We start from the raw sequence: 16,558 nt of genomic DNA on the forward strand, positions 1-16,558 counted from the left end.
CAGGGCAGTGATTGTCTCCCTCTGCTTGGCACTGGTGAGGCTGCACCTTGAGTACTGTGTTCAGTTTTGGACCCCTCACTCCAAGAAAGACATTGAGGTGCTGGAGCATGTCCAGAGAAGGACAATGACGCTGGTGAAGGGTCTGGAGAACGTGTCTTATGAGAAATGGCTGAAGGAACTGGGGTTGTTTAGTCTGGAGAAAACGGGAGACCCTATCACTCTCTACAACTACCTGAAAGAAGGCTGTAGTGAGGTGGGAGTTGGTCTCTTCTCTGAAGTTACTAGCAATAGGATGAGAGGAAATGGGTTCAAGTTGTGTCAGGCAAGGTTTAGACTGGGTATTAGGAAAAATTTCTTTACTGAAAGAGTGGTGAAGCATTGGAACAGGCTGCCCAGGCAAGAGGTGAAGTCAGCATCCCTGGAGATGTTAAAAAAAGGTGTAGACATGGCACTTTGGGAGATGGTTTAGTGGTCATGGTGTTGTTGGATTGACATTTGGACTCGATAGCCTCGGAGGTACTTTCCAACCTCAATCATTCTATGAGTCTAGGACTCTAAGTTACAGAATCTGATTTTGCCTTTATTAACAGCTCTTCCTCCAGAAGGGAGTTTGTTAATTTCTGTTAATTTTAACCAGTTTAATTCAATAACTATTTCATTTTCAGCTGAGCAACTGACCCAAAGTTGAATATGCAAGTAGTTGTTTTTCCTTTTTTAAACAATCAATATTCACTATGAAAACCTCTAGATTTACTAGCAAGTGTTATCAAATTTAAACTATGATTCCTCAAAGATGTGTGGGTACAGCAATACCCCCTTGGTTAGCAAAAAGGAATATCTCATTCTAAAGGCTATGCTTAACTGCAATTCCTAGCTATCAAACTTTCGCTACAAGAATTAGTGCATTTTAACTGAGAATATACTGAGTAATTTCAATGTAAAAAATTTCCCAAGAAATACCATGGATCACAGTATATGCCAATTTTGACCAAAGAAAGAGTTCAATTTTGTATACAAACCAACCACTTTATTCTTAAACACAAAGCTGACACACCTCACGCTTCTGCACTCTGCAAAGATTCCTTATAGCTAAAAAAAATACTTGTGTTTGATTATTATATACCTGCTCTATTAATTCTCAAGAATATAAGTCTACTTCAATCACAGACACTGTAGGCCACTTAACAACGTAAGATTTTTAAGCACAGAATTTTATGAAGTTCATTCAGGAAGTAAAAAAATCTAAGAAACTCTTAACTATTTCTCTACCCAAATTTTTAGTGTGAAGACACAGAGATTTAATAAAAATTTTCTTTAAAACTGTTATCACTCTAATACAAAGTTAAATATTTCCTATAACTATTTTGTCAGCAGTAGAACCTATAAATACTTGAAGGAAAATTCCATGATATTCCTAACGATTGGCATTTATGTTTCAAACACAACAACTGAATTAATGCCAAACACACTACTTGTTTGTAATGAAAGCATATTAAGGGATTAATATAATGATCATCAAGCAAATTCTTCAATGTTAATGCATTAAGTAAGTTTTTAAATATCCTAAGTCAAGCTGAAGTTGTTACCTGAAAGCTCCATAAAGCGGTCTGTACCAGCAGACAAAAGAACAAGGGGTAAAAAGCAAGAACCAGAGAATACTCAATCCAAAATCAACCCCTCGTGTAGCATCAACGTAAAACCAGGCCAAACATCCAAAGATATTAAGAAACAGTGTCACTGTATGGACTGTAGAAGCAAAAGCAAAATAGTCTTAATTAAGTTATGTGTATACAATAAATTATTACAACTGTTAAAGTAACACCCAAACTTAGCATTTTTAAATAAAGAATTGGCATACTGACAGGAAATCTATACCCTCAGCAATAAACTCATTTTTATGCATTTTTCTAACTTTCAGGTAAACCTTCTAGTCACATGTAGAGTACTGAACATGAAAATTCAAGTAGTATCGGGAATATAGTGAAGGAAAATATCCTGTCATAAAAAAATTCGCAAACATTTTCAAACTTCAAATGATGTAAAAAAGAGGTTGCTACAGTTGCAATACTTCACCAAACCCAGAAAACTTTGTACTTCTAAAAGCATTTAATGCATCTATATATCTTAACACTATTCTAAGCAGCCAGCAAAGCAATTCATTTCAGAATTTGTGTGTGTATGTCTTATAAAGCACAACAAAGGATACAAACCCAAATTCCTGCCTTCCTTTGATAAATATAAGATGAATATAAGAAAGCTTACTAAGAGATATTTTTTCTTTTCTCTAGTCAATATTGGAAAACAGGGAGACATCCTAGATGACTAGAAACATCCACATTCTCATGGAGTTTTGAACTTTTCAAAATTACTACTTTTTTTTGTAATTGCAATTATGGTAACAGGACGAGTTTTAAAGGAATCAGTGCAGAAGAGGGTTAAAATGCCACAACCACTACTGATACTTATTAGCACAATAAAACCAGTGACATAGGGGTCCACTTCACTGCTGTCACAAAGACTATCACCTGAAAAAATTGAGTATTAGCAAGCTACAGATGAAGACAAGAGACTTCACTGACAATTCTCTGTTCACTGCACTCGACTTTCTGTCTGCTTGCTGCAAGATACAGAAAGGCACTTACTTGTTCTCTGAGCCAATGGTTCCTCTAAACAGCCTAGATAAGCTTTGCTGTTATATGAACAGACAGGTGTTTTTATTTTCAGGGTAATGGTTTTAAGCACCTTCCACCTACTTCTACCATGGTTTAATTTGAAGAGACAAGTTATTAGAAGACAATGACCACCTGGGGGCTGAAATGACCTGAGGCTTTGCCAGAAGTCTGCAACATGCAATGTCTGTATGACAATAACTTCACAGCTATATCAACACAGCACTTCATACAAAGTGACGGAAGAAAGCCTTCTCCCAGTTTAGCTGTGGATGCAGCTGGGATTAAGAAGTGGCATTCATGCCAGACTAAGCATGAACAATGGGAAATTGTGTTAGTTTAACAAATACTCAGATTCTACTTAATTTTTATTAGTGTGACATACCTAGTACATACGAATTCTACATATACATTCCCTGTTAATTTCAATTAACTACATTTTATCAACTATTAATGTTTGAAAGTGAATTGTAAATAAAAAACACAATTTGCATCAATTGTATTTAGCATCTACAATATTGATACTATTATTCTGCAGTTCCAGTTGGGACTGTCTGAAAATAGATTTTTGTAATAAGTTTCATTTCAGTAATGTTCTATTGACAGTATTCTCCGGAAACTGAAGTCTTCACTAGTACATATGACAGAAGAATGCATTTCTTCCCAGGAATCAGCTGGAACATCACTTTGTAGTGGATTGCCCCTAAAATGAACCAGTTTGAATCCACAAGGCAACTCACAAATGAGGACAAAGCCAGTGAAGTTTGACCACACACAGTCTTGGGAGTACAGAGTGGCTTCAAATGTAGCTTAGGCTTTTGTTCCTTGTCTGTTCTGCTCTTTCAGAAAGCAGGCAGGTAAGAAGTGCAAGCCTGACAAAAGACAGAAGTATTTTCCATAGGAAAAAATATACTCTAAACCTGTCTTAGGTTAGTACATAGCATAAGCACACACTATCAAAAACGTGAAGGCTTTTTTTTTTTTCCTCTCTACATAACATATTAGGACTTCAGCTAAAATACTGGACACTATAAAATTCTTGATGCTACTACTCCATAATAATATCAAATAGACCAAGCAGTTTGTCTGTAAGATTCACACAAGCAACCAAACAAACTTCTACAAAATGTAACCTACAAAGAAAGGCTGAGTAAACTATGCTAATTTAACCGAAAGGAGATGACTAATGGAGATAAATGTGTTTTCTATAATAACAACAGAAGAACAGGAAAGATCAAAACCAAGAAGGGATAATTTAATTATATAATGGGAAACATCTTCTAATGATGTAAGACAGCTACACACTAGAATAAGCTCAGAGGGAGTTTATGAAGTGTCCATCCTTCACAGCTCTTCAGGAACAGACAGAGCAAGCATCAACACAGACTAATATATGTACTATTGATCGTATCCTCAGACAGAAGGATGGATGAGATGAGAGTCTCCTAAACAGAAAGAATACCATAGAAGTTGGGACTTCAGGGTATTATTTTTCTACCAGAATCTACAGTCACAGGTCTTTTAAAATCCATAAAAGTCTTGTTCACAGAAAACAGAAACATTCACAATCTACATAAACTAACAAACCCAAATACCACAAAATCTTTCCATGCAATTAAGCATCAGTTTGGTTTGTTACTTTAAATAGAAAATATTCTTTGAAAATTGGTACAGCTCATTTTGTACATGCTATCAGCCTGTAGGAAAAGTAGCTGGAAGACACAGGCTTTTAAGCCAAAACTTCCTGGTGTTAGATATGGATCAAAAGACATGGGACATTTCACTAGTAACAAAACAGAAAGATCTAAAAAGTAGTGCTCAGTGCTAGAGAGCCAGCAAAACTGTAATTCTGTCTGCAAGCCACTAAAAGAGCAATAGTCACAAACCCAAGAAAGAATAGTAAATCTCCACTGGCAGCTGACAGAAGACATTGCTAATTGATTGCTGTAGTTCACAAAAACAGCCAGTAAAGAAAGGCTCTCCCCAGGGAAAGAAAAGGGAAAAAAAGTGCAAAGATAAAACCACATCAAAGAATCAGAAAACTCTCGACTTCTGATACAAAAAAAGATGGATGAATTCATGGAATGATACAAACAGACTTGTCTTCTCATACGATAAAGAGCATACAGATCTGAAACAGGTGAAAAAGGTTCCTCAGATACATAAAGACCAAGAATAAATTACTACTAACCACAGAAACACATAGAAAAACAGGAATAGAAAGGTTTCTCCTAGGGCTGCTAAAAAGGAAGAGGAGAAATCACCTACTTTAAAGAGTGCTGAGCATACAGTACTAGATTTACCCATTGTCATTAATGCACACAGAACTCCTAGGCCTTACAAGATCTATGAAGTTCTTAAAGAGGAAATAAAATGTAGGTAGAGCAGAGAGCAGAGAGCAGCAAGCAGAAGTAGACTGTTTTGCTATGGTAATCTCAGTGCCTCCACTGAGGACGTACAGTCACTCTAATGAAAAATGAGCCAAACCATGTAGATACAATCCTGGGAAAAAAGAGTCACAAGGATTGATTCACCATCCAGCCCTAAGGCATAGAATTATGTACTCAATCTGTTGGATTTCGGGGCTAAAGCCTGAAGTAGATTTTATCTTTCTCTTCCCTCCTTCCTGAGTAATCCCTAGGTTAAAGCATAGTAAAGTTAAAGAAGAACAAGAGGACTCAGTTACAAACTCATTCTACCTAAAAGAAATTGTCATGTTAGCGTAAAAGCACAACTGCTATATATTTTGAAATAATATAATGTTGCTGCTTCCTTTACTCATTGACATAAGAAGGAAAAATAGTATTAATATTAAAATTCTCACTGTCCAACTTCACCCTGTGTTTGAAAAATATGGCACTTTCAGACCAGCATCTTGCAAATGGTCACAATTAAGTAACTATCCTAAAAATTTTGAATACTTCATGTTAGGTTTCATATAAATCTTAAATGTCAGATTTATAAGAGTGACTATTCACACATTCTACAGTGGATTCAGTTGCTTATTTGAAGATTAATGACCGAGGAATTAATATAAAAAGCTGTGTACTATGTAGAAGCGGAATTAATGCTGACTGCTAATTTTATGTGTTTCGATTATGTGGTTCGATCACAGTAATAAGATTACCAGATTAACTGGTAAAATTACAGAAATCTGCTAACTAAATCTGAAGTCCTGAAAAAAAATATATCAAAGGTCTGAAATCCACATTCTTTTAGTATGCTAAAAATACATTAAAGACTTCAAAGCACCTAAATCTTTGGAACTTCCTCAGTCTCAGTGTAATTATTGGGCTTTCATCACTACGAACAAGGCAGAAGAAACAAATGTTGTGGCATTTGTACATTTGGTTCATCCAGTACTTCTCCAGTCAAAACACAGCATGTGGATATGAGTAAAATTAACCCCAAAAGGATGGTGTAGAGCATTCTTGTTGTACAAAGAACAGTTTTAACATGTACTGATTCTTCAGCTAATTTACCTTACACTATCTTTTTAAATAGACTGAGAAGATCAAGTCTCCACTATAGACGAGAAACTGTATAAATTATACAAAAGTATGTATATTAAAGCAAATGGATATCATACTTAAACTCACAAGTCTATTAATATTGACTGTGGATTATATTTCTTAATATATAATCTGATTTTAAAACCAGTAACATTATTTGTAAGTTAATAAATGGTCAAAGTTCATTTTACAACTGAAATACTTAAACCAGAAAACTGCAATACACTAGAACCAAAATGCCTTAGGATAACTCTTCTCCTTTTTTCTCTAAAAGTTTCTATGAAATAATTCAATACTTTTAAAATGGAAGCTAGCAAAAATATTTTGCTTCAAAACTTGTCTTATAGATTTAAAATAATTTCTCATTACAGATCTTGCAAAAGGCAAAGTGGCATGTATGTATCATCAAGTCTGAACAGGCATTTTGTTTTTTTTCTTTTAGAAAAAAACATAAAATAAATACTTACACATCCACAAATAGTACATAATCTTTACTGTCTTCTGGAATTCTACAGGAATGTCTACAGAAAAGTCCTGGTAGAAACAAGGACCTACTGGAAAATTCTCAGGAAGAGGTGGCCAATTATTTTTTCTACCTGCAAAATGGGGAAAAAAAAAAAAGCTTTACAATACAGTTTTAATCTCTATATAGTAGATTTGGACTTGTTCAAATTGTTTTACACATCAGTTTCATAGGATAATTCATGATACCACAACCCAAGAGTGTTACAAGCGACCCTCACACAATACTGAGAATAAACATCAGAAATAAAATACAATGAAGTGCAGACAGAGCAAATACAATATTTATCTCTGTGAAAGATTAAGCAGGCACCTGACAGTTTCTATAAAGTAATGAGAATAGAGAATTGTTCATAAAACAAGTAGATACAGGTAGAAAACAATTCCTCAGAGTTCCTTGAATTATCAATGCACATTTCCCTGAAGTCTCACCATACTGACATACAGTTGCAAGAAAAAGTACGTGAACCTTTTGGAATTTCAGAGTGTTCTGCATTAATTTGTCATAAAATGTGATCTAGCCATCATCTAAGTCAAGCGTATCGACAAATATAATGTGCCTAAAATAATAACACAAAACCAATTCTGATCCTCCATGTCTTTAAACACACTCATTCAGCATTCAAAATGCTGGTGGAAAAAGTAAGTGAACCCTTGTAATCAATAACTGGATGACTCCTCTCGGCAGCAATAACCTCAACCAGGTGCTTCCTGTAGCTGTGGATCAGAGCTGCACATCCTTCAGGAGGGAGTTTAGCCCGTTCTTCCTGGAAGAACTGCTTTAGCTTTCACACTCTTTGGATGTCTCATGTGTATGGCTCTCTTCAAGGCAGTGTCTGTTTTATGCCAGATGTAGTGCTGCGTGTTCTTTCCAAATAGTTCAATCTTTGTTTCATCAGTCCACAAAACATTTTGCCGATACCACTGTGGAGTGTCAGTGGGCTCTTTCACACACTTCAGGCATAGAGCAATGTTCTTTGTAGTAAGAAGCAGTTTCCTTCATGGTGTCCTGCCATGGGCACCCTGCTTGTTCAATGTTTTACCTACTGTAGACGAACACAGATGTTAGCCAGTTCCAATGAGGCCTTTAACTCTTTGGCTGTCACTCGGGGTTGTTTCTTTACCTCATTGATGAGTCTTTGTTATGCTCTCGGGTCATTTTGACCGGGCAGCCACTTCTTGGTAGAGTAGCCACAACCTCAAAGTGTCTCCATTTGTAGATTGTTTGCCTAACGGTAGACCGGTGAATTTCTAAGGTCCTTGAAATCACTTCGTAACCCTTTTGATCTTTACGTAAAACAACGATTCCTGACTGTAGATCCCCTGAAAGCTCTTTCCGGTGAGGCAAGGCTCACATAACCATGCATCTTGTGCGGAGCAAACTCAGAAAGTCTGAGTGTTTTTTATCAGTCAACATAGCTCTAGTCCACACCTCCAAACTCATTTTCTTAACAAGTCCCCAGGTTAATCTGACTATGATTAGCTTTTCTGAGGTCAACTCAAGGGTTCACTTACTTTTTCCTCTAGCATTTTGAATGGTGAATGAGTGTGTTCAATAAAAGACAGGGAGGATCAGAATTGGTTTTGTGTTATTATTTTAGGCACGTTGTACTTGTTGATACACTTGACTTAGATGACAGTTAGATCATATTCTATGACAAATTAATGCAGAACACCCTGAAACTCCAAAAGGTTCACATACTTTTTCTTGCAATTGTACTTCAATGAACACAAAGACTAAGGCCTGAAAAGCACTTCTCATTCTCAGAATCCTGAAAGTTTTAACACCTGGCTATCTGTAACACCTTGAACTAGTTTCCATCACGGATTATAGTCAAACTTCATAAAAAAGCTCATAAAAAAGCCCATAAGCCTCAGGAAAGGCAGCTTTTGAAAGAGTCTAAACTACTTTTTTTGTTACAGGAAGACATCCTACAGCATGCTTGTATTTTGATATAGTTGATTGACCTTTAGGACACCACAAAGGATACATAATCAGATGCTTGAATTTCCTCTTTGTTCATCTGCTCACAGGCTAGACTATATATTCTGCCAAACAAGTCATACTAAGCACAGACTCAGAGATTCAATTGAGATAATAACTGCAACAAACCTTTACCATAGCATTTCAAATTCTGGATCAAAGGAACACATTAATCACCACGTTCTAAAGTACAGCTGTACTAGAGACTAATCTAAAGGCTCCTCTATTTGAAATTCTGACAAGGTTTTGCTTGTGATTTCTATCATCAACCAAATCTTTACTAGCAGTTCATCGGATAAGATCAGAATATTTGCAAAGCTTAAATACTTGCAATATTTCTTATTTGTCTCCTCACTCAGAAAAGATGAGGCTACCAGTTCTGTTCAAACAGGTCCGAAGCACTAAGTATCTGTTTAGTTTTCTGTCACTTCTGCTGAAGGTTTTATTGAGCCTTTCAGATGAGGGGATTGGTATACAGAGCATACAGAGTGTAATCAAGTGATATTTCCATCTACATCAAAAACTACTTTGGGATTTCTTACATGAAAAATAACCTATAATATTCCAGATCTTCATTCTACTGTATATGGTTATTTTTCTCAGGACTGATAGTTCAAGACAGAGTTATGGAAAAAATTTAGGTATCTTAATAAAAATTCAAGTTACTATTTAAGAATTATATTTCATGTGCTTTCCCACTGCTGTGGTACAGATTTTAAAATTTTCAAACAAGACTGAAAGACAGGCTGGTTAAGACGGTTTGAGATCAAAACCCATGCGGTCTTGTTCTAAATACACTTTGAATACTCATATTCCAAGACTGTATCTTGATAAGCAAAGATGTAGCTCAGAGTTATTTTATTCAACACAAGTTACCACCTCAAGGTCCATTAACACAACTTTCACAGCATGCCTACACTATGAATGCAGACACCTCCAAATTAGCTTCATACAAGCACAGAAAAGGATTTTCAGGCATGCCCAAACAAATCCTCGGAAACAGGAAAGAACACACGTTACTTAGGTCAAATGCAATCCTGCACAGGACCTGAGTAGAGAAGATGGAAGGCATCGAGCTGAGTGGACCTACTAGTTTAAAGATCTTTGCACTGTTGACAACTGTGTATGACAACAGTGTCCTAGATGTGCAGCCAGCATCTTAAATTCAATGCAAATAGCTAGAGCATTGCAAAAGGCCCTGTCCTCCAAATAGAACAAAGCTACAATGTTTCCAAAGGAGTTCAAATGAGTGCACAGAAGAAAAAATCAAAATGAAAAAAATACTTTTCTCCTCAGTTCTTAACGTACAATTCCTGATTTGAAGCATCTTTTACCAAGTCATCTGGTAAAGAAACAGTATCATCTTTAAAACTTTGAGAGTCCTCTATTCAGCTTTCCTAAAGAATCCTTTAGCTTTTTCAAGGACTCTTCAAGTGCTTTGATGTGAACAACTGCAACCTAGTAACAAGTATCCAGTTTAGAAATATCCTGAAACAGGCGTGGGATATGTGAGTTCTGTTCCCTAAGGTATAGCTGAAAAAATACTGTCCCTAAACCCTAGAAAAGCAATCAATCCAAATCACCTAAGTTAGTGAAATTAGATGAAGGTCAATACATGGAGAAGGAAATTAAAAAACAACTAAAAACCACCATTATCTGGGAGAAGAGATACAGAGATTTAATTGAGACATTGAAAAGAACGAATACTGAGAAATTAAAAAAGGTTTAATATACAGACAATATCACCATGATTCTTTCCTCAGAATAGTAACAATTCCCCATTCCCAGATCCTGGCAAATGACTCTCTACAGCTGTCCAAGAAGGGAAATGGAGAGGCAGGTGCTGATCCCCTCTCCCTGGGATGCAATGACAGGACACCTGGGAGTGGTTCAAAGCCGCATCCAAGGAGGTTCAGACTGGACATCAGGGGACATTTCTTTACCAAGAGGATGGTCAAACATTAGAATCAGCTTCCTAGAGAGGTGGTCAATGCCTTGGGCCAGTTAGCGTTTAAAAGACATTTGGACGATGCCCTTAGTAACATGCCTTAACTTCTGGTCAGCCATGAAGGGGTCAGGCAATTGGACTAGATGATCACTGCAGATCCTTTGTGACTGAAAATATTCTACTGCATTCTAAAAAATTCCCTAAGAATTTGAATTACTAAGCAATTATGCAATGGAGAATTGTACCACTGCAAATTCAAAAAAACAGCACATGTGGAAATAAAATAGGACTCTAGATACAAGTGGAAAAACCACACCAAGCCAACCTTGCCGATGTTTTGCTGGGTTTTTTTTTTCCTAACTTCAGTCTGAAGTTCTTCCTTTTGAAAATGAATACTCCTATAGATCTACTTCTAGCAAAGTATCTTCAGTTAAGAATATGTAAATCTTCTAATTTGTAAAACTGTCATACAAAACCCGATGGTTTTGTACAGCACACAGGTTGTGGCAAAATCAGATACTGACCTTGACTATGGGTTCCAAAGTATCAAACGTAAAATTTTAAAAAATTAATAATAAGATAGATCTTTGTTATTTGCATAGACTATTACACCTGTAACACAGCAAAAGATAAAATGCTGCAAAACAGAGAAGTTCTACAGCTATAAATACTGACAGAAAAGAAATCAAAGAGATGGTACTTAGGAAGTTACTTCTGCTTCTCAAAATGTTCGATTGCTATTCAATAGTACTACCTAGCTATTAATCTAGAACAAAAATAGATAGGAGAGAGCAATATGTAAGAGACCATATTTAAAATTTTAAAGTGAAAATCTACACAAGAGAGGCAAGTTTTTATTCACTTTATGCACTGTCTCAAGGGAAATAAACTCTTTCGTCCTGAATAGATTACAAAACCCCCTCTTCTTTGACTGGTTTCCCAATAGCACTGTAAACTTAAAACAGTTTCTAAGAAAAAGTGTAAATTTCTGCAATTTAAAGAAGTAATTTTTTCATGCATACCCCCCTGCTGATTGAGACTCTGCATTTCCCTTTCTCTGCGATCTAGTTCAGCTGCTTTTCTTTCCAGTTCTTCTTGACGCTTTAGCAGTTCTGCCTGGGCCAAAGCATGCTCCTGAACAAAAGAAACATTGTTAGATATTGATAAAAAATGTGAACACAAAATAAATATTCCAAGCCCATTTTCTAAAATAAAGCATCTCCATTATGGATGAAGACTGACCTAATATTGCCCGAATTCATGCATTAACTGATTAGTTAAAGGCAGTATTAATTTCTACAAAACGTCACAAAAGCAATGCTAGTTTATCAAAGACATTATCCTAGAAGTGTATTTAAATAATCATAATTAAAAGGAACCTTTTGCCTGAAAGTTACAGACAAACCTTTGCAATCTGTGTGTAAGCAGGTGGTTCTTCTGTTGGTTTCATTATTGCTGGCTGGGTACTGGGTACATTAGGCATCTTCACACTTCCCGGAGGAGTCTGAGAAAATAAGACAATTTCACATATATAAATGGTGTTAGACTTGCTGTCTACTGTGCACATAATGACAATTCTGTAAAAGACATGGTGCCTAGGTAAGAGAGTGTGCTCCCTCAAAGAACTGACTGCACCAGAGATTTGTGGTAGGGGCTGTGCATTCTGGACTCCTAAGAAAGTCAAGATGGGAGAAAAGGTGTTCAGGGATCTTACAAAGGCTACCTCTTCCAGCAGACTCTGAGACCTGGGGATTCCTCTTTTCTGACTACTAGAGCCCAGCTTAGCACACCCTGAGGTCCTCTGAGAGCTCTCCATTCCAGGCTGATGGAGACAGCTATTGCTTTCCTGCTTTCAGGTTCAGCATGTAGCAAGCTGAGTGCATATCCCAGATAAACACATACCCAGGGCACTAGGAAGGCCAGCTACGCTAGCTGCCACAGGCAGGGCACTGCCTTCAACAATACCCCTACATAAAACTATCAGACTACATAGAACATAGGTACACAGAGCCATATCCCATTCCTCCTCTCCAGTTGAGCAGCACTGAAGTTCGCTATAGAAAGTACATGCCTCATTCTAGATTTACAGGCACACCAACAGTTGTGATCCCTCAGATATGGGCAGTGGGGTCCTCAGCCTGTCTGATATACCTGTCTGGATCTGGAGCTCTCTTATTTTGATGGTTAGACCAGCACAATATTCACTAGAAGATTCATCCAGATCTTTAATATTCCCCTAAATACTCCTTAATAAACTTTGCACAGTCCCACAGGCTCCCCTCAACTATCCATAATACTCATGTTTATCTTGTTTCTTCCTTATCAGTTAAAAAGTCCAGGTAAACTTTCTTTAAAGCCCCAGGTAAGTGGTTGAAGCATTGTGGTCTTTTCTTTTGTCTCTGTTATCATTTATTTATTTATTTGGTTTGTGTTTCTGCCTTTGTTTATTGCTTTCCCTTTTACTTACTACTCCTTCAAACTGGAAAAAAGTCTATAACCTTAATGAAACAGATCCTTTCACATTCTACATACAGTAACCAAGATGACTGATTTGATTATTTGGACCATCATGGAGGTTTGTAATTGAAAGGCTATGATGACTTGTAAAAGAACAGTATGTGATTAAGAATCACATATACTGTTGGATACTCTGGGATTACCTCCTTCCTCTAGGTCTCAGCCCCTCAAAAACCATATAGCTGTATCACTGTAAGAACATGGAGTAAATTCAACTACTGCAGTGCAAGGGAACAGCTGCCCAGAGTCCCATGTTGCTAGCACTGTCCATTACCTAACACACGAATGACACAGCAGTCAAGGCATCTTCCAGTTATTTTTGTCTCTTAAAAAAACCAAACAAACCAACTCTAGTAATGATATTTTCCAAGTTTTTAATACAGCAATTCAAAGTGATTGCTATATGCATTATTGTGTCTATACCTGTCATACATACACACACAGAGCGCTCAGTTGTTCAAAATGCATTACCAAAATTTGTGGATGTAGGAAAAAATTAAAGGCCTTCTTTAACAGTAGTTTCATTAAATGATGAAGTAGAAATACTAATTGTCTAATCTCATCTGTTTCAGAAAGACGACAAAAAAAGTCATCTCCATGGTGACTCTTAGAGCCGGAGACAAAACCACTGAAGATGCAGGCAATGATATTTAATCTGACATTTACACCATTCACTGAAAACTTGGTTTGGTTTAACAATCAAAAAATAAGACAGGCTTTGAAATGTGATAGAAGAGGGGAAAAAAAAAAAAAGGACTCCTGATTGCTCATGTTAGATATCAAGGCAGTAACAGCTGAGATCTAAAATCTTCTATGTCCTTTCACTCTCTTCATTATGTCTTACATTTTACTTTCCTACCCAATTTCCTACTGCAGGTATGAAGGATATAAGTTGACTGAGAGAAGGTGAATGCACTAAAAAAAACTTAAAATAAAAAAAAAATTATATAAGGAGAGCACAACTAAGCTAAGATAATGACTGTCAGTATTCAGAGCTTGAAATCACTTTCTCATACTAATAACATATCCCTGTCTGGATTTGCAATGGGGAAATAATATTGCAGTCCACTACGCTTTATTAACTTCAGTTTGCAGGAAAGGGGGAAAATAAGGTTAATGTTACAGATTACAAGATACCATCTTGCCACTATCACTAGAAATTTGGATTTCCCAACAAAGGTAAAACAAGAAACAGCAGCAAATCAAAGACCCCAGAAACTATTTGCATGTTTTTCCTCCGAGCAGGACACAAAATGCCGAGTAATATCTATCCCTATGCTGTCAGACATTGTAATCCTTCAAGTCTAAAATTCACAGACCCTGCTTCTGCCTCTGTTCGTCCAACCTTTAAAGGCATTCACCACTGTCTATTCCCTCACTTCTGTCACATAAATTCATTTGTAAATGCATAGTATGCCCTTCACTTGCACACAAAGCTGGTAGGAAAAAAGAAGGTGAGCACATGAATTATTAGCATGTCCTCAGGCACCTAAGCATATTCCTGCAAATGTATATAATTACAGAATAAATACTTACATATTCAGCATCCACAAGATACAGAGACAGGAAGGCGTGTATCATCTAAATGTTGATTACTACTGCACTCTTACCTGAATATATACTTTATTCTTTCAGTCTTGCTCTCTGCAAGTGAACTTGCAAAAGTTCTTTTCCTCTACAGAAGGAGAACTGTCCATTCAACAGGCACTTTTTATTTGGTAATATTCCACAGATTATCAAATGAATCACAGCGCATTAATGTAGAACATATTCAAGAGGACCTGAACACTGACTTGAGGATTGTCTCCATCCTCACAATTTTGTACATGACATCTGTAATGTGCAATTACAACTTTTCATACATGCACAGCTGAACATTCAAAACCAGATAACCTTAGCCATGTACTTCAGTTTTCCTTTTCCCACAGAGCTGCATGTTAAAGAACCTAAGTCAGAGTAGCTCTAGTTTGTTGTTGGCTGTTTTTTTTAAAACAAGTCCTACTGTCTTTACAACTTACAGTCAATACAAAGTAATTTTGAAACCTTTAAGCTTCAGGAAGATAAAATAAACATAATTTGTGATACTCTGAGTTGGGAGAAAAAAAAATCTGGAGACTTCTTTAATACTGTTACTGTTTGTAAATATTCTACTTTAAACGGCTGATCCAAGGCATACTCAAAACCAAGCCTCTTCCAGTCTAGCATTTTAACACTGTTTGAAACCTTACTGTTGCACTGCAAAGACTTGAATACCAACATTCCATATCAATACTAGCAGATTTCCCATAGCAAAGTTATACTCACAGATAGTAATCATCCATACCAGAAGTCTTACTGAAGTGGGGAAGAACTCAATCCTAGTTTGGCACCCTTTCAGAAAGTGACTCTTTTAACAGGACAAAGCTCACTTAGGTGAGCTTATTCACTGATTCCTCCAAATACCTTATGGTACTACCTATTCTTACACAACTTCCATTATCTCTAGGCTAGCCCATCACACATTTTACAACATCAGTCCCAAACTCTGAAAACATAATCTCACAAATCTTACCTCAAAAGACAAACAGCATGATTAGGAAATACATGTACTTACTGTTCTTGAATCAGAGAAAGGATTGTACTCATCTAGTCCTGGAGGAACATTTCTTGTCACTTGTGTAACAGAAGGATCCTAGAAGAGAAAATAGTTCTGTAAATGTATGCACATGCATATAAGCAACAAGTCAATGCTTATATAAAATTCAGCTTCTGTTACAATATAAAAAACATTTTCACTAATATATATCCTGTAAACATCCACCTCTTTTGTCTCCAAAATGACATAATTCCATTCCAAGCTTCTTATAAATCTAGATTAACACAGACAAAAGAAACTTCATCCATTTGATTTATATTTTAAAAAAGCTCTGAACAGAGAAGGGAAGGAAACTGTATCCTGCTATGTTACCACTGGACTCCGTAACTATACACACAAAAAACACAATAGAAGAAAAAAAGCTTTCAGTAACTGTTAGTTTTTCCTACTCATAAGTAACTCAAGGAAAAGTAAAAGCATTTCAGAAAAAAAGAAGCTGTCCCGCAATGGAAAAGCACCTCTGGTTTAGCTTTTACTTAAATTACTACAATTATGAAAAAGTGTAGGGTTTGGGGTTTTTTTCCTTCAATGAACTACACAGTAAGAAATACTGTCCAGGGTTTAGCTTGAGAAAGCAATTCCAGAAATGAAACATTTCTCTATGCGGGTAGGCTTGCTTCTGCAAATCAGAAGCACCCATTGCCACAGACCATACTAACTTCATTTGAAGAAAAACTGTACTTATTTCATGTGATGCCTGGTCTCACTGTATTGTTTCTGTGCCTTAATGTAAAGTTTTTGCATCTTCAGAACATAAGAACTGAAGAAAGG

At 36.5% G+C, this 16,558-nt stretch overlaps 1 protein-coding gene across 1 annotated transcript in view; it reads right to left on the bottom strand.

The window, feature by feature from the left end:
* The window catches only part of SCAMP1 (secretory carrier membrane protein 1), a gene marked incomplete at its 3' end in the record, with an annotated part of 19,478 nt that extends 3,647 nt beyond the window's left edge, over positions 1 to 15,831 (bottom strand). Inside the window, exons 1-5 of the mRNA XM_009866216.1 lie at positions 15,746 to 15,831; positions 12,041 to 12,139; positions 11,658 to 11,769; positions 6,649 to 6,777; positions 1,587 to 1,746 (exon numbers count right to left, since the gene is read on the bottom strand). Of these exons, the coding sequence (XP_009864518.1) occupies positions 1,587 to 1,746; positions 6,649 to 6,777; positions 11,658 to 11,769; positions 12,041 to 12,118 (479 nt within the window). The remainder of the gene's footprint in view (positions 1 to 1,586; positions 1,747 to 6,648; positions 6,778 to 11,657; positions 11,770 to 12,040; positions 12,140 to 15,745) is intronic.
* Between the last annotated feature and the right edge of the window lie 727 nt (positions 15,832 to 16,558).

The sequence above is a fragment of the Apaloderma vittatum genome, unplaced genomic scaffold (genome assembly GCF_000703405.1).
Source record: "Apaloderma vittatum isolate BGI_N311 unplaced genomic scaffold, ASM70340v1 scaffold9773, whole genome shotgun sequence".
Taxonomy (NCBI): Eukaryota; Metazoa; Chordata; class Aves; order Trogoniformes; family Trogonidae; genus Apaloderma; species Apaloderma vittatum.